This window comes from Phyllobates terribilis, unplaced genomic scaffold, assembly GCF_046119375.1.
Source record: "Phyllobates terribilis strain yellow unplaced genomic scaffold, ASM4611937v1 Scaffold_1__5_contigs__length_1240528914, whole genome shotgun sequence".
Classification (NCBI taxonomy): Eukaryota; Metazoa; Chordata; class Amphibia; order Anura; family Dendrobatidae; genus Phyllobates; species Phyllobates terribilis.
In genome coordinates, this window is record NW_027362761.1 from 1018791524 (window position 1) to 1018817818 (window position 26295).

Here is a 26295-nt window from a genome sequence, read left to right on the forward strand (position 1 = left end):
CCAATGCATTTCAGAGAGTGACATCCAAATAGAAAATAAGTGACAAGCTGCGGATTTCAAATTCGCACAGCATTTCAAGTCTTGTTTGTGAAATTTTGTTGCAGTGTATGGATTTAGAGTTCTTTAACATGCAGCTTTTCCATTGACAAATCTGAATAGAAGATGCACAGAATATCAGCTATATGTGATCATGCCCCAAGTAACAGGCATTTTGTGGCATACTGAATGCAGGAGCTGTGTGGCATCAATGACCAAATTGGACTTCATGTGAGATCAATAAAAACCTTTCCAAAGCTTACATCCCTCTTGACGTATCCATCATAGATCAGCTGCAGCCCTGACTTCTGATTCATGTTCAATTCGTGCGAAGTGACGCCAGCGCTGTTTTATTATGCCTAAACATGTAGATCAAGAAGGGGTTGTCCTAGTAGTGGACAACACCTTTCAACTTTTTTTATACCATGGGATTTGAACTTGCCATGGTTTGATCAATTCAATAATATACTGCAATACTTCAGTAGTACAGTGTATTATGCTTTTCAGTCTTGCACTGACAGCCTATTAGGCTCTGTGTAAGGCAAGGCCTAATGAAAAGTACTGTGCATTTAGATGTGCTGATTTTGCACCATTAAAGCCATGTTCACATGCTCAGTATTTGTAAGCCAAAATCAGGAGTGGAACAGTCAGGGGAAAAGCAAAACAGAAACACGTCACCACTTTTGCATTTTTCACCCACTCTTGGTTTTGGCTTACAAATACTTATGTAAAATACTGACCAGATACTGAATGTGGCCTTACAATTGCCAATCACCTATATAAGTCGTTCAATGCTCATTTAATGGCGTGTTTATACAGCCTCCTAATACGATCAATCAGTCCAAAGAAAGTATTAGGTTATCAGCGGCACATCCCCTGTTTACATAGGCAACGTGCTGCCGATAACAATGATTTTTATGCCAGCATAAACGATCCGGTCATCTGATGAATGGGTGTTTTGCTCGTTTGTAGGGTCCTCGCTAGCATGTTTCCACCAGCGGATAATAGGGAACAAGTTTTGCTATAAACGCTTGTACACCTATATTATCTACTTGTGTAAATGCACCATTACAATCACCGTCCGGCAGTCAAGGTAAAAACAGTCACACTGTGATACAAAAATTTTATTGAAAGAAATATGTAATCAATTGTACGTACATTTGTGAGTGTTAAAAGATAAAAGAAATTGTTCATAAGAAAACAGATCTGGTAATAGCACTTCCAGACAAAGCTGATTGTATGTAAAATCATTTAAACTACACTGACAAATACTTAAATAAATCATGCATATTCACTTGATAGCCACAAGCTTATTTGGAAAACTGAAAAATCATCGCCATGCTATTGGATTCCTTCATGTAAAGAAAGGAATTACAATGAAATTTGTGCAAATTTATACAAACCACATCATAAATAATCGTTGATTCATAATTTATTTTTTTTCTATAAAAAAAAACATTTGGCAATGCTTGTACAATCCCCCCTCCCCAAATACCACTGACCAGATCATGTGGCACTTTTTAAATATACATAATAAAAAAAATACAACTCTGTCTCACAACAGTACTGGCAAATTTCCTAGGACTGTGCCAAATATAAATAGTGCAGTAACCCAACAGTTGGACTGCTTTGAAAAAAGCAGCAATTACAATTATACAATACACGTATGCACAGACATACACACACAGTTCAGATTTTATTCACATAGCTGGAAAAAGCATCCTCGTATGTGAAAATAGGACTCCTCTAACATCCGACCAATGTAGATTCCAAAAAAGATCTATTTCACTATAATGCCTAGTCCACCTCACCAAATACACGTCACTGGAAATCCTTCTTCATAGACATCCTTTAGTCAACCGTGGTCAGCAAGAGCTGGATGACATGAAAGCAGCTTGGTTTCTTTTTTTTTTTTGTCACAGTTGGGAAGAATTGTGTGAACAAATGTCACAAACCATATCAAAAGCCAGACATCTGCTGCTCCCTTCAGAAGAACTCGGAGCAATACTTCAACCTAGGGTAATCTTCCGCGGCTGCGCTTTACTGCAGACGAAAAGGCTTTAATTTCCTTTCCCACAGCTTGTTATTACAAGCAATGAAGTAATGCCACACTTCACGTTATACCCGCGCTGTCAGAAGGCCAAAAGCTCAGATCATAATGGCTTATCAATAACTGTAACACCTACAGAGAAAAGACAAGCAGTGTGAGAGGGGATTACATATACAGCTGGAAAAAATGGAACCCACTATTAAATTAAAACATATACACACATTACCTGACTGGGTGTGGATTACTTTTATTCGCTAAAAAACTGTGAAAATAGCACTACTTTTATGCAAATTTTTTTTTTACCACTTTCTTGTTGCTTTGTAAGGGTAAAAAAAACACTAAGAATTGACATGCTGCCGATTTAAGAACCGATGCAGTTCTCAAATTCAGGGTCAGGAAAATAAAAAACAAGCGAGTGCATGAGATTTCTGAAATCTCATAGCTTTTGCTGTAAAAAGGAGATTTTAATTTTCATAAAAAAAGGCAGCAAAATGTCAAACACATTTTTAATTACTAATTCAGTTTGAAAATGGCCTTCAGGGGCCTCTATGTATTAGCAACCCTCGTAATTCATAACATTTAAAAAAAAATACTTAAAAGGGGTATTCCCATCTCCAATATCCTACCCCAATATGTAGTAGGTGTAATAATAATATTAGCAAATATGTTTTTTGTCTTATTTGTTGAGCCTCTGAGGTACTAGTACAGTTGAAAACCCGAGAAGTAACCCCAGCTTGGAATCTCTTCGGATATTTATTTTGTGGTTAAACCCTCTTCCCAATTTCCATCTTTGCGTTTTCATTTCCTCCTTTCCAAGAGCCATAACATTCTTATTTTTCCATCCAAATAGACGTATCAGGACTCGTTTTGTGCAGAACCAGTTGTACTTTTGAATGACACCATTAATTTTAGTGTACTGGAAGATGGGAAAACAATTCCAAGTGTGCTGAAATTGCGAAAATAATAAGAAAAAAAATGTGACATTGGTTTTTAGGAGTTGTTTTTACAGCGTACATAATGTAGTAAAAACGACCTTACATCATGATTGTCTATGTCAGCATGATTAGTTTTTTTTTAATATTTTAGTGGTAAAAAAATTGGAAAATTTGTATAAAAAAGGTGCTTGCAAAAGGGCTCTCTACTGTCTGTGTCAGCCCCTGACCATGTAATTTTGTGCACTGGTTAATTTAGATTCTATGGTTTATTGTATTTTTTTATATTGTAAACTATTTTTTTGTGTTCATTTACCTTAATCTGAGCAGAAACTGTCTCGTTACATCAGCCATTAGAGTAAGATGAAGCACAATAGGGTCATCGTTACATTTGTTAAAATGATCACAGACTTCTGTTAACACACAGGACAAAGTACTTAAAACAATATTTACCTGCATAACTTCTCCCTGTGCTCATACAAGATGGCAAAAGTGTCCATTTGTCAGTCGTTGGGTTATAATACTCCACTGATGCCAAATTACAAGACCCATCATCACCTCCGACAACATACAACATGCCATCAACCGCACAAACACCTAATCATAGGAAGAGAAAGTGAAATAGACGTTTCCGTAAACAATGGCGCAATTATGACTCAGGTCAGTGTTAAAAGGACATGGCCGTATTGGTAATTACAGAGTCTTGTTTTGGATTCCACAGTAAAGACCCACAACAGGATACGGCACAGTGTAAGCAGATTTCATCTACTCGAGAGATGACAAGTATATATGTGACCCGATCCTTGTATTTATAGAATGAAATATCAAACTGCATTCATGGATTGTACGTATTTACAAAGATGTGTGTGAATAGTGAATATTTTACTTGGCTTCCTATGAAATGGTCATGTGTTAAGAGAAATTAAATTGTGAGCCGCTTAAAGTACACATTTCTAAGGCTATGTTCACATGTCCAGTAATCATCCGTTAGAACGGATCCAGCAGACACAACTTTTTTGTTAGTTTAAAAACAAAAATGATTTTAACTGGATCCGTTTTTTTAACATTAAAGTCTATGGAAAACATATCAGGTGAATAGCCATCCGTTTGTTCCATTTGAAACTGATCCAGTAAGCAAAAAACCGATCCTTTTCAAGTGAAAAAAAAAAATGGGTGGCTATTTCCCGGATCCGTTTTCCAGAAACTTCAATGTTAAAAAACCCCGATACAGTTGAAATCATTTTTTTTTCTTTAAAACGTACAAAAAAGTTGCATCCGCACATTTTTTTTTTGTCAATGGATTGCTGTTGGATCCATTCTAACAGATGATTACTGGACATGTTAACAAAGCCTGTTTTAGTGGAACATAAGCAAAATTAAACAATCATGTGTCTTTACAACTTGGTTCTTTGATTGCCAGTCTAAACAGACATAAGTAGACTAGATTGCACGATTATCACGATTGGGCATACCTAGGAAGGCTGGTTTCACAATTTTGCAGACTAAACAGACTGCCGATCACCTGATGAGCAATCAATACGATCGATGGTCGTTTAGTGCCACTGGTAAGCTAGTGTCAACGGACATTAAAGCTTGGAACAGGTAAACTTTTTTTTCCCAGGGAAGGTGTGGCAAAGACTTGGGGTGCATTTATACTGGCTCATTATCGTGTTCCTAGGAATGCTCATTTCCCAATAATTGACCAGTGTGAAGCACCCAACAAATGAGCAATTTGCTTGAAATGAACGAGCTTGCATAACCCCATTCTGACGCAGGGCGTAATAATACGTACCTGTGCTCTGGGCCTTACTGGAACATATCATTAAGCCTTACTGATCGCGCCCACACACAGGCTGTGCGGGCCCGATCGCCGCTGCGTGTCAGCTGATTCTAACAGCTGACACCCGGTACTATGTGCCAGCAGCAGTCCTGCACCGCTCCCGGCACATTAACCCCCGAAATGCTGTGATCAAAGTCGATCGCAGCATTTCCGAGACAACCAAAGGTAAGAGAGCCCCTCTTACCTTGGATCGGAGACCTAGAGCTGTGTGCGCGGGGCCCCGATCATTGCCATGGTGACCCGATGTCGTCTGGGTCACCAGGCATCAGGAAGTTAGATAGATCGTGCGCAGTGCAAGATAGATAGTGCGCAGTGCAGGATCTAACTTGTACCAGTGCAGGGCCGACAGCCTGCATAGCACAGAGATGCTACTGCATCTCTGTGCTATGCAAGCGATTAGCCTGCAAAAAATGAAAGCCCCGTAGTGGGACAAAGTGTAAAAGCGTAAAAAGTGGGGGGAAAAAATTGTAAAAATATTTAAAAAAAAATAGATAAAACAAATAAAAATATAACTGTACCCATAAATAAATGAAAAAAACAAACAAGAAAAGTACCTGACCTATAAAACTGTCCCACTAGTTATCCCCTTTAGTAAACATAGTAAAAAAAATTTTTAAAAAAGCAAAAAACGATGCTTTATCATTACCGCCAAACAAAAAATAGAATAAAACGCGATCAAAGAGACAAATGTAAATAAAAATGGTGATGCTGAAAACGTCATCTTGTCCCGCAAAAAAACAAGCCGCCATACAGCTCCATCATCCGAAAAATAAAAAAGTTATAGCTCTCAAAATAAAGCGATGCAAAAAAATTATTTTTCTATAAAATAGTTTTGATTGTGTAAAAGCGCCAAAACATAAAAAAAACACTATAAATGTAGTATTGCTGTAAATGTACTGACCCGAAGAATAATGCTGCCTTATCAATTGTACCACACGCAGAACGGCATAAAAAAACTGTCTGCCATGCACGGGCAATCCCTGCATGTTTTTTTTTTGGGTGTCTTATAACCGTGAAACATGCAGTGCGGGGACTCAAGCATGTCACTCGAGCACCCGCGATACTTGGTGCATACCCAAGTACCCGATGCAAACGCAAGTAGCGAGCACTTGCGCTGAAGACTAATGACAACATATTCAATATGATGACCTAATGTTATCAAATTCTGTGTCGTACCTCTGGGTTCAAAATGTTCACTATACCCCTTAATAAAATCCTTGGGGGGTCTAGTTTCCAAAACGGGGTCAACTATGGGGGGTTTCCACTGTTTAGGCGCATCAGGGGCTCTCCAAAAGGGTCATGGCATCCGCTCTCGATTCCAGCCAATTTTGCGTTTAAAAAGTCACACAGTGCTCCTTCCCTTCTGAACCCTGACGTGCGCACAGACAGTGTTTTTTTCCCACATATGGGGCATCGGCGTACTCAGGAGAAATTGCACAACAGTTTTTGGGGTCCATTTTCTCCTCTTACCCTTTTGAATAAAACATATTTTGGGCTAAAAGATAATTTTTGTGGAAAAAGTTTGATTCTTTTATTTTCACGGCCCTACGTTATAAACTTCTGTGAAGCACCTGAGGGTTCAGGGTGCTCACCACACATCTACAGAAGTTCCTTGAGGGGTCTAGTTTCCAAAATGGGGTCAGCTGTGGGCGGTTTCCACTGTTTAGGCACATCAGGGGCTCTCCAAACGCGACATGGCATCCGCTAATTATTCAAGCAAATTTTACATTCAAAAAATCAAATGGTGCTCCTTCCCTTCCGAACCCTGCCGTGCGCCCAAACAGTGGTTTTCCCCTACATATGGGGTATCGGCGTGCTCAGGAGGAATTGCTTAACAAATTTTTTCCTGTTACTGATGCGAAAATAAAAAAATTGGGGTCTAAAGTAACTTTGTGAAAAAAGTTAAATGTTCATTTTTTTCTTCCACATTCCAAAAATTACTGTGAAGCACCTGAAGGGTTAATAAACTTATTGAATGTGATTTTGAACACCTTAAGGGGTGCAGTTTTCAGAATGGTGTTACTTTTGGGTATTTTCTGTCATAAAGGTGATATGGTCCCTAAAAAAAGGTTTTGAAAATTTTGTTGTAAAAATGAGAAATCGCTGGTCAAATTTTAACCCTTAAAGGTCCCTAATGGAAAAAAAATGTGGTTCCAAAATTGTACTGATGTAAAGTAGACATGTGGGAAATGTTATTTATTAACTATTTTGTGTGATATATCTCTCTGATAAAAATTCAAATTTTGAAAATTGCGAAATTTTCACCAAATTTCCGATTTTTTCACAAATAAACTCAAGTGATATCGAAGAAATTTTACCACTATCATGAAGTACAATATGTCACGAAAAAACAATCTCAGAATCAGCGGGATCCGTTGAAGCGTTCCAGAGGTATTACCTCAAAGTGACAGTGGTCAGATTTGTAAAAATTGGCCCGGTCATTAACGTGCAAACCACCCTCGGGGGTAAAGGGGTTAATAATCCTCTGCCAAATAGGATACAATGATTGACATGGAATTATCTCTCCAATATTCTTCACACCTTAGCATGCTATCAATTAGGTTATTGTTTGGGATTTTTTTTTTAAGTAAAAATATACAGTACAGACCAAAAGTTTGGACACACCTTCTCATTTAAAGATTTTTCTGTATTTTCATGACTATGAAAATTGTACATTTACACTGAAGGCATCAAAACTATGAATTAACACATGTGGAATTATATACTTAAACAAGCGTGAAAGAACTGAAAATAATGTCTTATATTCTAGGTTCTTCAAAGTAGCCACCTTTTGCTTTGATGACTGCTTTGCACACTCTTGCCATTCTCTTGATGAGCTTCAAGAGGTAGTCACCGGAAATGGTTTTCACTTCACAGGTGTGCCCTGTCAGGTTTAATAAGTGCGATTTCTTGCCTTATAAATGGGGTTGGGACCATCAGTTGTGTTGTGCAGAAGTCTGGTGGATACACAGCTGATAGTCCTACTGAATAGACTGTTAGAATTTGTATTATGGCAAAAAAAAAGCAGCTAAGTAAAGAAAAACGAGTGGCCATCATTACTTTAAGAAATGAAGGTCAGTCAGTCCGAAAAATTGAGAAAACTTTGAAAGTGTCCCCAAGTGCAGTTGCAAAAACCATCAAGCGCTACAAAGAAACTGGCTCACATGAGGACCGCCCCAGAAAAGTAAGACCAAGAGTCACCTCTGCTTATGAGGATAAGTTTATACAAGTCACCAGCCTCAGAAATCGAAGGTTAACAGCAGCTCAGATTTGAGACCAGGTCAATGCCACACAGAGTTCTAGCAGCAGACACATCTCTACAACAACTGTTAAGAGGAGACTTTGTGCAGCAGGCCTTCATGGTAAAATAGCTGCTAGGAAACAACTGCTAAGGACAGGCAACAAGCAGAAGAGACTTGTTTGGGCTAAAGAACACAAGGAATGGACATTAGACCAGCGGAAAACTGTGCTTTGGTCTGATGAGTCCAAATTTGAGATCTTTGGTTCCAACCACCGTGTCTTTGTGCGACGCAGAAAAGGTGAACGGATGGACTCTACGTGCCTGGTTCCCACCGTGAAGCATGGAGGAGGAGGTATGATGGTGTGGGGGTGCTTTGCTGGTGACACTGTTGGGGATTTATTTTAAAATTGAAGGCATACTGAACCAGCATGGCTACCACAGCATCTTGCAGCGGCATGCTATTCCATCCGGTTTGCTTTTAGTTGGACCATCATTTATTATTCAACAGGACAATGACCCCAAACACACCTCCAGGCTGTGTAAGGGCTATTTGACCAAGAAGGAGAGTGATGAGGTGCTACGCCAGATGACCTGGCCTCCACAGTCACCAGACCTGAACCCAATCGAGATGGTTTGGGGTGAGCTGGACCGCAGAGTGAAGGCAAAAGGGCCAACAAGTGCTAAACATCTCTGTGAACTCCTTCAAGATTGTTGGAAGACCATTTCCGGTGAGTACCTCTTGAAGCTCATCAAGAGAATGCCAAGAGTGTGCAAAGCAGTCATCAAAGCAAAAGGTGGCTACTTTGAAGAACCTAGAATATAAGACATATTTTCAGTTGTTTCACACTTCTTTGTTAAGTATATAATTCCACATGTGTTAATTCATAGTTTTGATGCCTTCAGTGTGAATGTACAATTTTCAGAGTCATGAAAAAAACAGAAAAATCTTTAAATGAGAAGGTGTTTCCAAACTTTTGGTCTGTACTGTATATCTTTGTACCGTGTTAGCCAGTAGATAGAAAAATATTTAGATTTGAGAGTCTTCAGTGGTTAATACCTTTTAATGGCTAACTGAAAAGATAGTAACAAATTGCAAGCTTTCGAGACTACTCAAGGCTGACAGCAGGCCTCTTAACCAGCGGTGGACGCCGCATTCTTTTTGTGCTGACATCTTATTTCTAAACTGCCTCCTGACGGACTGTGACTACTTCTCTGATATATTTATCTCCATACAACCTATATCTGCAGGTACACTGATGAAGGTCCTTTTGGACCGAAAAGTTTGTTTCTCTGTACATACTTATCACCATTAAACTGATCAAGAAATTGCCATATCTTTGAGTGCCAAGTTTTCTTCTACATATTATATGGTTTGGGACCCTACTTGTGCACCAACCCTGCAGGAAGTGCGGTAATTTTCTACTTTAGTTGATGTAGAATGACATAAATCCATGCGACACATTCATTCCTGCACTGAGTGTGTCAAAGGTTGTCGTTAGTTTGTATTTCCAGACTTTTCTGTCTCTCAGATTTCAAATTGGGTATTTTCTGTCATAAAGGCCCCTCAAAGTCACTTCAAATGTGATGTGGTCCCTAAAAAAATGGTTTTGTAAATTTTGCTGTAAAAATGAGAAATCGCTGATCAACTTTTAATTATAATTTCCTAACAAAAAAATTTTGGTTCGAAAGTTGTGCTGATGTAAAGTAGACAACTGGGAAATGTTATTTATTAACTATTTTGAGCGACATATCTCTCTGATTTAAAGGCATGAAAATTAAAATTTTTAAAATTGCAAAATTTTTGCCAAATTTCCGATTTTTTCACAAATAAACGCAAGTCATATCAAATAAATTTTAGCACTATCATGAAGCGCAATATGTCACGAAAAAACAATCTCAGAATCAGTGAGATCCGTTGAAGCGTTCCAGAGTAATTACGTCATAAAGGGACAGTGGTCAGAATTGTAAAAATTGGCCTGGTCATTAATGTGCAAACCACCTTTGGGGGTAAAGGGGTTAAAAGCCATAGTTTCCAACAGCACCTCGTCCTGTTTAAACAGGAAATCTGAAAGTTTATCAGTGGCTTGTTCGGTTAACAGGGTGTGCTATATGATGGTCCTCAAACGTGAAAGAAATTATATAAGCGATTCTTATTGGGGTAATGTGCACACAGATTTCGGAGGCGATTTTTTGATTGGCTCCGCTTAAAAAAAACACATGAAAAACTCATACTATTCGTTTTCATTGCAAAACCACCTAATGTTCATATGCTCAGGATTTCAACAGTTTTTAATTAGCACCAGGTTTTCAAAAACGCCAAGGCCCGATTCATTAAGACTGGCATATTGTAGAGCAGTCTTAATGAGGGACGGGCAGGAATAAGATGCGCCTAATTTATTAAAAGGTGCACGTAACTTAATGAATTTGGTGCGTCTAGTCAGTGGCTTCTGCCTCCATGCGGCTCACTAAAAATGTTAGTCAATGACTGGAGTAATATTTCGGCATAAAGAATGCCGCCATTTTCCATGAATTTCACTTCTAGGCGTAGTCACGCCCTGTCCTAGCTCCTTCCCAGCCCCACCCATTTTGGCCAAGCTGCTTGAAACTGGCGTGAAAACACCAAAAGTATCAACATTTTTTACACGTTCATGTTGAGCAAAAATTTTGCAACTATTCCAAGTGTTGTACGCCAGTCTTCTGCTGTAAACACTTTGATGTGTCAGCCCCAAAGTGTTTAAAAATAAGTGACCTGTCAATTTTTCAGGCATTTTCCACTATGAAGCCACTCCATGTTTTACAACAGAAGTGAATGGAAATGCTACAAAGATGCCTGAGAATCTCGTGAGTTTTTTGCAAGCACCAGAGATCGATTACTGGACAAAGTATGTTTTGTAAGCGTTTGTGAGGATTAAAAAAGTGTAAGGAAATAATAATAATCTTTTAATAATCTTTTTATTTATATAGTGCCAACATATTCCATAGCGCTTTACTATTCGGACAGTTTGCAGACATTATCGGCACTGTCCCCATTGGGGCTCACAATATACAGTACAGACCAAAAGTTTGGACACACCATCTCATTTAAAGATTTTTCTGTATTTTCATGACTTTTAAAATTGTGCATTCACACCGAAGACATCAAAACTATGAATTACCACATGTGGAATTATATACTTAACAAAAAAGTGTAAAACAACTGAAAATATGTCTTATATTCTAGGTTCTTCACAGTAGCCACCTTTTGCTTTGATGACTGCTTTGCACACTCTTGGCATTCTCTTGATGAGCTTCAGGAGGTCGTCACCGGAAATGGTTTTCACTTCACAGGTGTGCCCTGTCAGGTTTAATAAGTGGGATTTCTTGCCTTATAAATGGGGTTGGGACCATCAGTTGTGTTGTGCAGAAGTCTGGTGGATAAACAGCTGATAGTCCTACTGAATAGACTGTTAGAATTTGTATTATGGCAAGAAAAAAGCAGCTAAGTAAAGAAAAACGAGTGGCCATCATTACTTTAAGAAATGAAGGTTAGTCAGTCCGAAAAATTGGGAAAACTTTGAAAGTGTCCCCAAGTGCAGTTGCAAAAACCATCAAGCGCTACAAAGAAACTGGCTCACATGAGGACCGCCCCAGGAAAGGAAGACCAAGAGTCACCTCTGCTTCTGAGGATAAGTTTATCCGAGTCACCAGCCTCAGAAATCGCAGGTTAACAGCAGCTCAGATTAGAGACCAGGTCAATGCCACACAGAGTTCTAGCAGCAGACACATCTCTACAACAACTGTTAAGAGGAGACTTTGTGCAGCAGGCCTTCATGGTAAAATAGCTGCTAGAAAACCACTGCTAAGGACAGGCAACAAGCAGAAGAGACTTGTTTTTGCTAAAGAACACAATCAATGGACATTAGACCAATGGAAATCTGTGCTTTGGTCTGATGAGTCCAAATTTGAGATCTTTGGTTCCAACCACCGTGTCTTTGTGCGACGCAGAAAAGGTGAACGGATGGACTCTACATGCCTGGTTCCCACCGTGAAGCATGGAGGAGGAGGTGTGATGGTGTGGGGGGGCTTTGCTGGTGACACTGTGGGGGATTTATTCAAAATTGAAGACATACTGAACCAGCATGGCTACCACATCATCTTGCAGCGGCATGCTATTCCATCTGGTTTGCGTTTAGTTGGACCATTATTTAGTTTTCAAGAGGACAATGATCCCAAACACCTCCGGGCTGTGTAAGGGCTATTTGACCAAGAAGGAGAGTGATGGGGGGCTACGCCAGATGACCTGGCCTCCACAGTCACCAGACCTGAACCCAATCGAGATGGTTTGGGGTGAGCTGGACCGCAGAGTGAAGGCAAAAGGGCCAACAAGTGCTAAGCATCTCTGGGAACTCCTTCAAGATTGTTGGAAGACCATTTCCGGTGACTACCTCTTGAAGCTCATCAAGAGAATGCCAAGAATGTGCAAAGCAGTCATCAAAGCAAAAGGTGGCTACTGTGAAGACCCTAGAATATAAGACATATTTTCAGTTGTTTCACACTTTTTGTTAAGTTTATAATTCCACATGTGGTAATTCATAGTTTTGATGCCTTCGGTGTGAATGTACAATTTTCATAGTCATGAAAATACAGAAAAATCTTTAAATGAGAAGGTGTGTCCAAACTTTTGGTCTGTACTGTACATTCCCTATCTGTATGTCTTTGGAGTGTGGGAGGAAACTGGAGAACCTGGAGGGAACCCATGCAAACGTGGCGAGAACATTCAAACTATTTGCAGATGTTGTCCTTGGTGGGATTTGAACCCAGGACCCCAAGGCTGCAGTGCTAACCACTGAGCCACCGTGCTGCCCTATACCCACCAGTCTCTACCCCCCAAATGACAAAAAAAATTAAAAAATACTTAAAAGTTGAAATATTACAGAAAATATGTCAGGAAGGAGCACTTCCAGAAGTGGTTTCTGCTTGAAAAACTTGTTTTTGACAGCCTCAAAAAAAAACTGCGTGCACGTAGCCTTACAGTGACATCAAAGATGAAATTATGACCAAATGGAATTAAATACACAGATCTCAAAACTGTTCACACATTTTTCATGTGATGGATTTGGATTCGTTTCATTTAGAAATAGTTATAGAATTAATACCAAAACTATTTTGTAATTAAACTTGGCAGCACTAAAGTTTACTTTTAAAAGCAAAATATTGTGTGACATTCAATTTTATAAATTTAATGAAAAGATTTTTTTTTTTATCAATCTCCAAAATTGTAAAATTCACATGTGGCTAAATTTAGCTTTAAAATAACATATATAAAAAAATACATCTAGCAGTTTTCAGGCTTGCAAAATATAAAATATCGTATGCCCTTTTAGAAATAACATATTCTATGCAAGAGGAGAACACTTTATATACAGATCACTAACACATTCACACTGCTGACACGTGGCTCCACGCCAACATACCGTACATATTCTTACATTTCCAATAGAACTGCATGGGTCCAAAGAGCTCCAACTACTCTATATGGGGCAGTGTAGTGCTATATGCTCTATCACACAGACTCCATATCACAGCTGAGCAGATAAGCCCTGGCTGGATTCTGTACAGCCCCAAAATGCAAGAATCTCTGCAGAGAAGTCAAGGCCGCGGCACAGAATGACACCTGATAAAAGCACAACAATAGATAGAGAATAATATAAAGAATGAATATAAAGACAGAGAACAGCACAGCACACGATAAACTTCAATGAACCTTTAATGGAGCCAAGTAAACATTGCACCCAGCAACATACAGAAATCAGATAGCAGTAGATAACAGTGGTCAGAAGGTGAGGTCTGCTGAGCGGCTTGTTGGGCTACTCCTTTAGATGCCTCTGTCTGAATATGATATTTTACCTTGGCTAATAAAACAGAAGCTCTGCAGTATAAAGCAATGGAGCTCGTTTTCTAGGATTCTGGTGTTCTTTCCACATTAACTCTACAGACTCAGGAGAGCCTGCTGAAATGACAGAACTTGGCTTCCTGGAAACCATGAGTGGGAAGTGTAGGCAGAAATTATAAGTACGATGTAACATGTCATGGAAGTTACCTGCATTTCTCCGGCACATATTCATATCAGCAACTTGCTTCCACAGATTAGTAGAGGGGTCAAAAACCTCAACACTTTTTCTAACTAATGGACCATCATGGCCTCCAACTGCATAGAGCAACCCGCTCAGTACTCCCACACCTACAAACAAAAATAGGACTTAGATGTTTGAAAAGCAATGAGTGGAAATCAAAAGTGACTTCACAGCCTGTATGTAACCAAGCACATGTAATCTCGGATATGTGCGGATATCAATGCACTCCAATGTATACACCCATGACTTTCATTTTTACTTTCTTCACATGGCGACCATGTAATCTTTCCCTGTGATCAAACCCATAAATGATCATAGTATTACATATAACATGTGGTGCTGTATAAGGCACGTGCCTACTGTATGGCCTTACATTTCAAAACAGCCCTGCAGAATTAAATGGTGACCAGCAAAATGTTTTAATAGTGCAAGAAATATGGACAGCAATACACCATCTATAAATTCGGCAAGCCAACTTTGGAACCATCTAGCACTAAGGTATAAGATGATAAATATTTTTCACTTACTGAAGCATTGATAAATTGGGCCTGAGTCATCAAGATCGTCATTGTTCACACCAGTCTTGATGAGGGGGCATGCTGGAGTCAGACTCTCCTGATTCATGAAGAGGTTCACTCCTTTTCATGAATCTGGAGCATCTGATGAGTGTTGTGCACCATGCCAGATACCTCACTCTGAAATGAGATTTCTGGCATAGGGAACGCCACAGCTTGTCGTGGATTAGATGAATTGTGGCGTCATGTCTCCATTTTGGCGGAGCTGGAAGAAACTCACGTGAACACGCCAAGAGTCGCAAAATTTGGGTGCAAATCCAAGATGCAACTACATTTTGCGACCTTCGAAAGCTTTTACACCAGAATTTTGAAAGTTTTGATGAACACTGGGCCCATTGTCTTTCATACCTGCTCCACTCCTTCGTGTGCCCATTTCAGAAATGTAACTCCATTCATTTGTACTAGGGTTATAACATTCAACTGTGCTAAGACACTGTCGTGATGCCCCATCGTAACCTCCAACAGCATACAGCATTCCTAGAAAGCACAAGAAATGAACATTATGACATTAGTGAGTTCAGAAAGATCATTAACGCTACCAAGAGTTATCAAAGTTCCATAATGACCATTAAATTATTTGAGAGCTCACCTCCAACAACACCAACTCCAACACTACTTCTTCTAGTGTTCATTGGTGCTACATGAAACCATTCATTTGCCTTCACATTATAAGCTTCAACGGTTGCCAGACCTGCAAACACAGAATAGCATTTCTTTATACCTTCTTATGACATCAGAAAACCCTTACAAGAAATGTTGTCTACCCCTCCCCCTTTAAGAAAATAGTTATTTTAATCACTTTTTTTTTTTTAAATATAAGCCTCGTTATTGACTTTTTAATTTTGGTTACTTTGGCCCATGTCGCGTTATATGTATATAAATATGCTTTCTATGCTGGTTTATACAATATACTACATGTTTCAGGCGTGAAGTTTCTCTAAACATGCAGCAGTCATGATCCAAACATATCTCTGGATGTAGCAAAACAGCATAAAAAAAGGGAAAATTTAAACTACCGACATTACTGGCTGCATATAAACAAAGTAATACTTACATACAGTCTTGAGGAAAAACTAAAGTACCCGCTCTTTGAATTGTAAGGTTTTACAATCAGGACATAATATGAACATAATATATGTTGATAAACATAATGTAAATAACATCTGGTCCTTAGAAAGCCTTAAAGGGGTGGTTCAAAACGAGTATTTACTTTAATCCTAAATCTTAATCTATGTCATAATCTAATCTTTTTTCTAATATTCTTTAATTAAAAAGTCCTTATAGTTCCCTCAATACTGTTTTTTTTTACTACTTCCTGTGTGATGATGCTTTGAGAACCCCCAGTGCATGCTGGGATACTAAACAAGTCATCAGGGGTTAGAGGCTGCGGTTACTGCCACAGCCTCTGCCTCCACCGTGAAACGAATAGTCATCAGTGACGTCCATTTCAGGGCTGGTCACTAGACAAGATCCTAGTGAACACACGTCGGTGGTCAATTCTGATGTGTGCTTAGTAGGATTGGGTGCGCTCCCTCACAGTCGCTGAGGAGAAGTGATGAACCGTCAAGAAGCGCACGGTCAGTGAGCATTGTAAGGAAAGAACGAGCGAGCAGAGACCAGAGCAGCCCCCGCAAGTGACAGTGTGCTGTAGAGTCGGCTTGTGACTTCTCATCAGAGCCGGCGAAAGAGCACATTGTGACTGTGCTTATTGCACAGTGACAAGATCCTACTGGGCATACTTCGGAATTGACAACAGACGCAGGCTCAGTAGAGCTGGGACTAGCTCTATTCTTCTGTGCACTGGATGCTTCTGTACACAACCCTGCCAGCCTGATTTTACCTTCTGCTATCTACATCAGTATATGATGTCTACAGCAGACAGGTCAGTAATGTGAAACTGCAAATGTGTCTGTTCATGCATATGGTAGAAGATAATCCTCTGCTATATGCATCGACAGAGCAGCATTTGCATTTTCACATTAACTGTCCGCTGCAGGTAGCAAACACAGCTCAGTTCTGCTTGTGTCAGCTCCACTGATCTTTCTTATCACAAACTTCATTGGAGGAGTGCAAGACGGTTGAGCTCTGTTGAAAATCAGCTAACAATCGCAATAATGTAAAAAACAGACAGGTATAATGAATTCAATGGCAAAAAGATACATTTGCCAGCCAGAGTACTATACAGCAGCATACCTATACAGCAGCATACATTGGACAGAAGAATACAATGTATTCTAAAAGGTAGAATACAGTATATTTCAGAGGTGGAGACACAACAGAGCTATGCTGACAGGAAGTCAGCGGAGAGAGACTGCACATGGTCGACCAGAAGAGCAACTATATAGCAGGGTGGATTCAATGGCAACTGGAGGATAAATAGAATTTATTGGCAGGCGACACGTGAAAAATGGAGGATATTTAGAAATGAGTTATTTTGGCATAAATAAATAAGTGTGTGTAAATTATTATAAGACCACATTGTTATTTTGAGAATAACCCTTTAACGGCTTTTAGAACCACAAAGCATCTTTAGTAATTTTGAGTAACATTGGGAGCAGTCTTCATCCCACCCCTACATTTTGATGTCCTGTGCCACATCAAACCACTCCTCCCACTGCTTGTAAGGAGGTACCAAGTGTTCTTATAAACAAGCACCGCTGACTAGGAAGTGAAGTCAATGATCACTTGCTTTCAGACATGCACTGTGCTCCCAGACTTCCCGGGCATGCGCAAAGCATTGCTCACATAGAGCGCGCTTTTCTTCATCCCGATTTATAGATTCCTGCGGCGCAGTGCACGGAGAGACGGGCCGGGATGAAGCAAGGCACGCTCTATGTGAGGGGTGCTTTGCGCATGCCTGGGAAGTCAGGGAGCACAGTGCACGTCACAGGGTCCTGTGAACTGCAGGGTAGGGGGGGGGGGGAATATGGTAACTAAGCATATAGGCGAGCATTTCGGGGAATAATAAACAGATAGGCGGGGATTTCTTGGCAAACTAGGGGCTGCAAACTGCTCAGTTACACTAATGTCCCTTTGAACAGATCACCTGCCTTAATCTTTGTAGCCTTTTGATTCTCTGTGGAGTGGTTTTTGTACATTTGTTTGTATGGAGGTGCCTTAGAAATAATTACAAGGAGTCGTATTTGCCTCTTGTATTGTGTTTTTTATATCTTGGATAACTCAGAGTATGTTATTTTTGTTACAAGAGAATTTTGCCCCTGGTATTGTGTAAAATATTTGAGCCACTCCACTATATCCACCAAGTATAATTATTTTTGTGTCTATGTGGATATTCTCCTTTCCCCATTTGTTTAACTGTCATAATAAAAACTGAACTGTGTTTTGCGGATATTCTGTGTTTTGGATGGTGTATTGTGGGCCTTTTTGTATTTATATTCCATATATTCTTTTGAATTTAATTGTTATATATATACAATTTTAAAACCTTCCAAGGACTAGAGGTTTTTTTCATGACTGTATATAACACACAAATACACACACACAAAGTGCCAACGTTATGACTAAACTACATTTAACGTGACATGCACAAAGTAACAAGACTGCATCATAAACTCTTACCTGTACTGCCATCAAATCCTCCAACAGCATATAACAGTCCACTGAGGACAGCAGCCCCTAGAGTACTTCTCCTGTCCTGCATGTTTGCCACACTTATCCATTGGTCCTTCACTGGGTCATATGAATCTACAGTACGAACGCGGAGCGAGCCATTGAATCCGCCAACAGCAAAAACATGTCCATTCATGTACACCACACCTAGGAATAAAGCCATTATTAACTCCTTCGTGACCAAGCCAATTTTGACCTTAACGACCAAGCCAAATTTTTGAAATCTGAACGGTGTCCTTTCATGTGGTAATAACTCTGGAACGCTTCAAAGTATCCCAGTGATTCTGAGAATGTTTTTTCTTGACACATTGCCCTTTATGTTAGTGGTAAATTTAGGTCGATATGTTTTGTGTTTATTTGTGAACATATTGGAATTTTGGCGAAAAATTAGAAAATTAGCAATTTTCAAACTTCCAATCCATATACAGCTCTGTCAAAAATTAAGATACCACTGCACAGTTTTCTCTACATGTCTGACAGCCATTCCATTCCAGTGTCAGTTGAATTCCAACCAAAGTCCACCTCATTCTACTTAATGTGCTTCTGATTAGGTGATCACCTGAACCAAATCTTATGTAACGAGGGAAAGAATAAAAAACACTCCTGTGGTCTTCACAATCCTCTTGCAATAGGACAAGCTGGATGGCAAAACAAGTGCTAGGAATAGCCCAAAAGTAATTTGAATAAAAAAATAACTTTTAACCATGCCAAAAGAGTTGAAAAGAAATGTCTTGAGTGAGGAAAAGAAGGGCTAAATTCTGGCCTTACTAGCAGAGGGATACAGTGAGCGTCATGTTACCTCCATCCTTAAAATTTCGAAGACGGCAGTACATTACAAGAGGGTCAAGCAGCAGACCATTGAGGACAACAAAGCTACAGACTGGCAGAGGACAAAAGCGACCCTCCACTGACCGCGATGACCGTCATCTTATTCGAATGTCTCTCAGCAACCACAGGATGACATCAAGTGACCTACAAAAGGAATGGCAAATGGCAGCTGGGGTGAAGTGCACAGCAAGAACAGTTCGTAACAGGCTCCTAGAGGCAGGCCTCAAGTCATGTAAAGCTAGAAAAAAGCCTTTCATCAATGAGAAGCAAATGAGAACCAGGCTGAAGTTTGCCAAAGACCATAAGGATTGGACCAAAGAGGACTGGAGTAAGGTAATCTTCTCTGAGGAGTCTAATTTTCAGCTTTGCCCAACACCTGGTCGCCTAATGGTTAGACGGAGACCTGGAGAGGCATACAAGCCACAGTGTCTTGCACCCACTGTGAAATTTGGTGGAGGATTGGTGATGATCTGGGGATGCTTCAGCAAGGCTGGAATTTGGCAGGTTAATTTTTGCAAAGGACGTACGAATCAAGCCGCATACAAGGTTATCCTTGAAAAATACTTGCTTCCTTCTGCTCACGCAATGTTCCCCAAATCTGAGGACTTTTTTTTCCATCAGTACAACAGCTAGGTCAATCAATGTGTGGATGAAGGCGCACCACATTAAGACCCTGTCATGGCGAGCCCAATCTCCAGACCTGAACTCCATTGAAAACCTCTGGAATGTAATCAAGAGGAAGATGAATAGTCACAAGCCATCAAACAAATAAGAACTGCGTACATTTTTGTGCCAGGAGTGGCATAAGGTCGCCCAAAAGCAGTGTGAAAGACTGGTGGAAAGTATGCCAAGACGCATGAAAGCTGTGATTAAAAATCATGGTTATTCCACCAAATATTGATTTCTGAACTCTTCCTGAGTTAAATTTGAGGTCTGAAAGCACTGTTTCTTTTTTATTATTTTGACGATTTCTTATTTGCTGCAAATAAATACAAAATTTTTAGCTTTGAATTTCGGAGACATGTTGTCAGTAGTTTATAGAGTAAAACAACAATGTACATTTTACTCAAAAATATATCTATAAAGAGAAAAATCAGAGAAAATGAAAATTTTGCAGTGGTCTCTTAATTTTTGCCAGAGCTGTATATATCGTTAAACTAGATAGTCATGCTGTACAAAATTATTAATAAATAACATTTCCCATATGTCCACTTTACATCTGCATCATTTTTCAAACGTCATTTATTTTGTTAGAATGTTAGAAGGCTTAAAAGTTTAATTTCAAGTTCTCATTTTGTCAATAAATTTACAATACCTGTTTCTTTAGGGACCTATTCAGATTTAACTGGACTCTGAATTGTAAAGCGCTGCGGAATATGTTGGCGCTATATAAAGATTATTATTATTATTATTTGCGGGGCCTATATATTGCAAACTCCCCAAACGTGATACCATTTCAAAAACCTCACCCCTCAAATACTTCAAAACTGCTCTTTGGAAACTTTTAATCCTTCAGATGATACAAGTGAATTAATGCAATGTCAAATGAAAAAATAAATAAATTGTAATTTTTACTCTAAAATGTTGCTTTACCTCCAATTTTTTCACTTTTACAAGGAATAGTACAAAAAAATGGACCCCTCAATCATGGCAGGGCTCAGAAGGGAAGAAGAGTCATTTGGTATTTGGAATGTAAATTTGGCTGGAATAGATTACAGACACCAAGTCTCATTTGCAGAGCCCCTGTGGTAGCAAAACAGCACACAAAAACCCCACAAGTGACCCCATTTTGGAAGATAAACCCATTAAGGAATTCATCTAGGGGAAGGGGGGTGTAGAGATTTCTGAACTCCATAGGCGCTTCACAGAAATTTTTAAAATGTGGATGTGAAAACAAAATGTTTTTTTTCTGATAAAATGTTATTTTAACCCCAAATTTGTAATTTTCGTAATGAATAATAGGAAAAACGGACCCCCACAAAGATACTCCATATGTGGTCAAAAACTCCTGTTTGGGTACATGGCAGAGTTCGGGAAGGAAAAAGAGCTGTGTGATTTTTGGAGTGTAAATTTGTTTGGAATATATTGCAGACACCATGTTGCATTTTCAGAGCCCCTAGCATGCCAAAACAGAAGAAACCCCTCACAAGTCACCCCCATTTTGGAAACTAGACCCCTCAAGGAATTCATTTAGGGGCGTACTTGAAATTTTTAACCTACAGGTGATTCACAAAACTTTATAACTTTAAGATGTGAAAACAAAAAAAATATTTTTTTCCATTAAAATACTGTTTTAGCACCAAATTTGTAATTACCACGAAGGGCAATTGAAGATAAAGGACCCCATAATATGTTATGCATTTTTTACTGAATGTGGCAGTACCCCATATGTGGTTTGAGCACATGGGAAGGAGCTCTGCTTGGCTTTTAGAACGTAAATTGCGTTTGAATACAGTCCCTGACAGACGTTATGTCGCTTATCCATGTTATGTAAATAAAAGCTTATAACCTGACGTTAAATTCATCCATTGGTTTTATAAATTACTCTTTTGAAAGCTAAAACCCTCCCAAATTTGGTTTGGGTTAAGAAAATAAATTGGCATCAATGCTGAAATATTGATCATTTCATGAACACACAATGGTCAGATTTTGGCAAGACAAAAGTTTTGTCGCCTGGTGATATAATGCACCCAATCCTAGTTTACATCCTCACCAGTGCTGTATAAAAAGAAATCCAGCACCCCAGACCTTCACTTTAACTGCAACTTGAGCTCTGACAACATGCCAAAAATCCACCCTGCGACCAAAGCCTTAATTATCAAGAGGCTGAAGACCAGATCCACCGCGGAAGTGGCTGGCACCTTTAATGTGTCTTAGCTTCAAATACCTAGCTTCTAACCTAAACCAAATTTGGGAGGGTTTCAGCTTTCAAAAGAGTAATTTATAAAACCAATGGATGAATTTAACGTCAAGTTATAAGCTTTTATTTACATAACATGGATAAGCGACATAACTTCTGTCAGGGAGTGTATATTGTGGGCTCCATTAGCCGAGCACCTGAGGGACCAGAACAGCAGAAACCCCCCAACCTCTCCCAAGGTAACCCATATTGGAAACTTCACTGCTTAAGGAATTAATCTAGGGGTGTAGTGAGTATTTTGAACCCACAGGTGCATCACCAAATTTTACATTAGGATGTGGAAATATAACATTTTAGTGGTGAAATGAAATTTTTGTATTTGCTGCAAATTCGTCAGTTACACAAGGGTTAATAGGTGAAGCTGGACCCCACAATTTATTGCGCAATTTCTTCTGAACATGGTGACGCCCCATATGTCGTCAGAAATTACTGTTAGGCCACACGTTAGGGCTAGGAAGGAAGGGGCACTATTTGGCTTTTGGAGGTCAGATTTCGCTAGAATAGTTTGCGGGCGACATTTGCGGAGCCCTAAAGGTGTCAGAACAGCAGAAAAACCCCAAAATTGACCCCATTGTAGAAACTGCACAGCTCAATGAATTCATCTACAGCTGCAGTGACTATTTTGTAACATCCACACTATGCTTTATTTTGGAGGATTGCAAATATGCCAGTTTAATGCCCATACATTGTGCCCCCATAAAGTGTAGAGCCCCCATATATTGTAGCACCCCCATGCATTGTGCCAGAATTGTACTTCTTGCAATATGTATCCCGTAAATTGTTAAATGGGCTCTCCCTGCTACAGTAATGCCAAACATGTGGCCTTTTACTTCGGTTTAGGCACAGTGTGGCTCATGAGGGGGGCATTTGGATTTGGGAGAGCAGATTTCACTGCATTTTATTTGAGGTGGCATGAGCCATGTAGTTTTTCCAGAGTCTTTGTTCTGCTAGTAACATGGGAACCCATTATATTTTCAGTGACAGATAATGGACCTGAGTGGAGGCTGGTTTTGTGCGGGATCAGTTAGGGTTTTAGTTGGTAACATTTTTGGCTACATAACATTTTTGAAGCTTCCAGAATAAGGCTGGATCACCTTCTTGTATTCTACGCTGAGCACTTATATTGGGGTTTCTGTGTAAATCCCAGAAAAATGTGATTCAGACAAAACCTCTGATGGAACCACCCACAATAATGAGGCAGATGGAGACGCTTTGAAGTTCATTTGGTGTCTGCTCCATCTTTTTAGGTGTGCACAGATCTGTGGCCGTCCACACTTGTGCGCCAAAAAGATGCCTAAAATGATGGGACATTGCCGGAACAGAGCAGACAGAGTCCAAAGTGATAATGTAAAGGACATATTGATACTCATGCTAGAGCAACTCCATTTTGTCTGCTTGCTTTAAAATCATGTTATTATCACTCCTTGCATAACATACTTCTTTCTTTCTTTTCCCATGGAACTTTCTCACACTAACTTTTTATCTCAAGAACATTTTGTCAGACACTCTGCTCCTGTTATCTAACTAGTCTAGGCCAGGATTGACCTTGTAAATTTCCAGCATGCTTCGAACTACCGATAATATGACCATATGTGTATTTCCGTAATAATTGTACTAATATGGATTCAAGCCTGTAGTACGGCAGTAGATGATTGGACATTAATAAACTCAAAACAATATAAAATGCTAAGCAAAATAAACTGGATCAGAGATTCTTTGAATCCTCTCAATACAGAGAATGCATTGCCTCCGTTTGGTTTTCTGTGGATTGCGCAATTAACATAATAATTTGACACTCACTTGGTCAACCGTGAAGGGCCATTGCCCTCCCTCAACAGCTGGTGCCGTGACTCGGATACCTAACCAGGGACGCCCCTCCACCTCTGGACATCCACAAAGAGAGACTTGCTTTCAGCCTCCCCCACTGGAATTGGGACTGATCACCCCGCACAAAAAGCCATGGTAAGTGCACAAGTTCTTTACTAGTGTTACTGCCCATTTGGCGTGGTTTCCACGTGGTGTGTGGTTGTTTGCAGTGTCTCCGGACGTCCTGGTTGGATATAGTCAAAAGTGAGACTATAACGGGTGTAGTCCCATTAGGGGTCTGATATTATTTACTTTCAAAACAGTATCACCTCGGATTGACAAGTGAATATTGTGTGAATCTTTCTCAACTTCTGACAAAGGTCCTTAGGAGACTGAACACTGTTAGTTTCAGTCGCGGCAGGTGATCGAAGATTGGGTAGGGCACACACGTAGATATACATATATCGAGTGTCCGGAGCGCTGCAAAGCTGCAAAAGCGCTCCTCCTTTCATTTGTCGTGAAAGACTTCCCCGACGGGAGGGGTGAAAAAAAAAAAAGGCAGTGGAACAGCAGGGAGGTTGACTGACAAAAATTAAGGATCTTTTGTCAGTTGTAGTGATTGATCAATGTTTCCGTGGAGCAGGAAGAATTAGTCTCCCCTGTGAGAGAGAGAGAGGAGGTGAGAGAGAGAGAGAGAGAGAGAGAGAGAGAGAGAGGAGGTGAGAGAGAGAGAGAGGAGGTGAGAGAGAGAGAGAGAGAGGAGGTGAGAGAGAGAGAGAGAGAGGAGGTGAGAGAGAGAGAGAGAGGAGGTGAGAGAGAGAGAGAGGAGGTGAGAGAGAGAGAGAGAGGAGGTGAGAGAGAGAGAGGAGGTGAGAGAGAGAGAGAGAGGAGGTGAGAGAGAGACAAGAGGTGAGAGAGAGAGGAGGTGAGAGAGAGAGGAGGTGAGAGAGAGGAGGTGAGAGAGAGAGGAGGTGAGAGAGAGGAGGTGAGAGAGAGAGGAGGTGAGAGAGAGGAGGTGAGAGAGAGAGGAGGTGAGAGAGAGAGAGGAGGTGAGAGAGAGGAGGTGAGAGAGAGAGAGGAGGTGAGAGAGAGGAGGTGAGAGAGAGGAGGTGAGAGAGAGAGGAGGTGTGAGAGAGAGAGGAGGTGAGAGAGAGGAGGTGAGAGAGAGAGGAGGTGAGAGAGAGAGGAGGTGAGAGAGAGAGGAGGTGAGAGAGAGGAGGTGAGAGAGAGAGGAGGTGAGAGAGAGGAGGTGAGAGAGAGGAGGTGAGAGAGAGGAGGTGAGAGAGAGAGGAGGTGAGAGAGAGAGGAGGTGAGAGAGAGAGGAGGTGAGAGAGAGAGGAGGTGAGAGAGAGCGAGAGGAGGTGAGAGAGAGCGAGAGGAGGTGAGAGAGAGCGAGAGGAGGTGAGAGAGAGCGAGAGGAGGTGAGAGAGAGCGAGAGGAGGTGAGAGAGAGCGAGAGTGAGAGAGAGAGGAGGTGAGAGAGAGCGAGAGGAGGTGAGAGAGAGCGAGAGGAGGTGAGAGAGAGCGAGAGGAGGTGAGAGAGAGCGAGAGGAGGTGAGAGAGGTGAGAGAGAGGAGGTGAGAGGAGAGAGGAGGTGAGAGAGAGAGGAGGTGAGAGAGAGAGGAGGTGAGAGAGAGAGGAGGTGAGAGAGAGAGGAGGTGAGAGAGAGGAGGTGAGAGAGAGGAGGTGAGAGAGAGAGGAGGTGAGAGAGAGGAGGTGAGAGAGAGGAGGTGAGAGAGAGGAGGTGAGAGAGAGGAGAGGAGGTGAGAGAGAGAGGTGAGAGAGAGGAGGTGAGAGAGAGGAGGTGAGAGAGAGGAGGTGAGAGAGAGAGGTGGTGAGAGAGAGGAGGTGAGAGAGAGGAGGTGAGAGAGGAGGAGGTGAGAGAGAGGTGAGAGAGGAGGTGAGAGAGAGGGTGAGAGAGGAGAGAGGAGTGAGAGAGAGGTGAGAGAGAGAGAGGGGTGTGAGGAGGTGAGGAGGTGAGTGAGAGAGAGGAGGTGAGAGAGAGAGGAGGTGGAGAGAGAGAGGAGGTGAGAGAGAGAGGAGGTGAGAGAGAGAGGAGGTGAGAGAGAGAGAGAGAGAGAGAGGAGGTGAGAGAGAGGAGGTGAGAGAGAGGAGAGAGAGAGAGAGGAGAGAGAGGTGAGAGAGAGAGAGGAGAGAGAGAGAGAGAGAGAGAGAGAGAGGAGGTGAGAGAGAGAGAGAGGTGAGAGAGAGAGAGGAGGAGAGAGAGAGAGAGGGGGGAAGAGAGAGAGAGAGAGAGAGAGCGAGAGGAGGTGAGAGAGAGCGAGAGGAGGTGAGAGAGAGGCGAGAGGAGGTGAGAGAGAGCGA

The 26295-nt window shown here is 40.8% G+C and overlaps 1 protein-coding gene across 2 annotated transcripts in view; it reads right to left on the bottom strand.

Annotated features, from left to right (window-relative positions):
• Nucleotides 1–1223: 1223 nt before the first annotated feature.
• KLHL2 (kelch like family member 2) overlaps nucleotides 1224–26295 on the bottom strand; it is a 168125-nt gene continuing 143053 nt past the window's right edge. The window contains exons 8-13 of one of the 2 annotated variants that reach the window (XM_073644389.1): nucleotides 18367–18564; nucleotides 15377–15478; nucleotides 15136–15264; nucleotides 14179–14319; nucleotides 3472–3615; nucleotides 1224–2218 (exon numbers count right to left, since the gene is read on the bottom strand). In XM_073644389.1, coding sequence (XP_073500490.1) covers nucleotides 2190–2218; nucleotides 3472–3615; nucleotides 14179–14319; nucleotides 15136–15264; nucleotides 15377–15478; nucleotides 18367–18564 — 743 coding nt within the window. In that variant the 3' untranslated portion in view covers nucleotides 1224–2189. The remainder of the gene's footprint in view (nucleotides 2219–3471; nucleotides 3616–14178; nucleotides 14320–15135; nucleotides 15265–15376; nucleotides 15479–18366; nucleotides 18565–26295) is intronic. The other variant, XM_073644364.1, reaches the window with a different exon arrangement.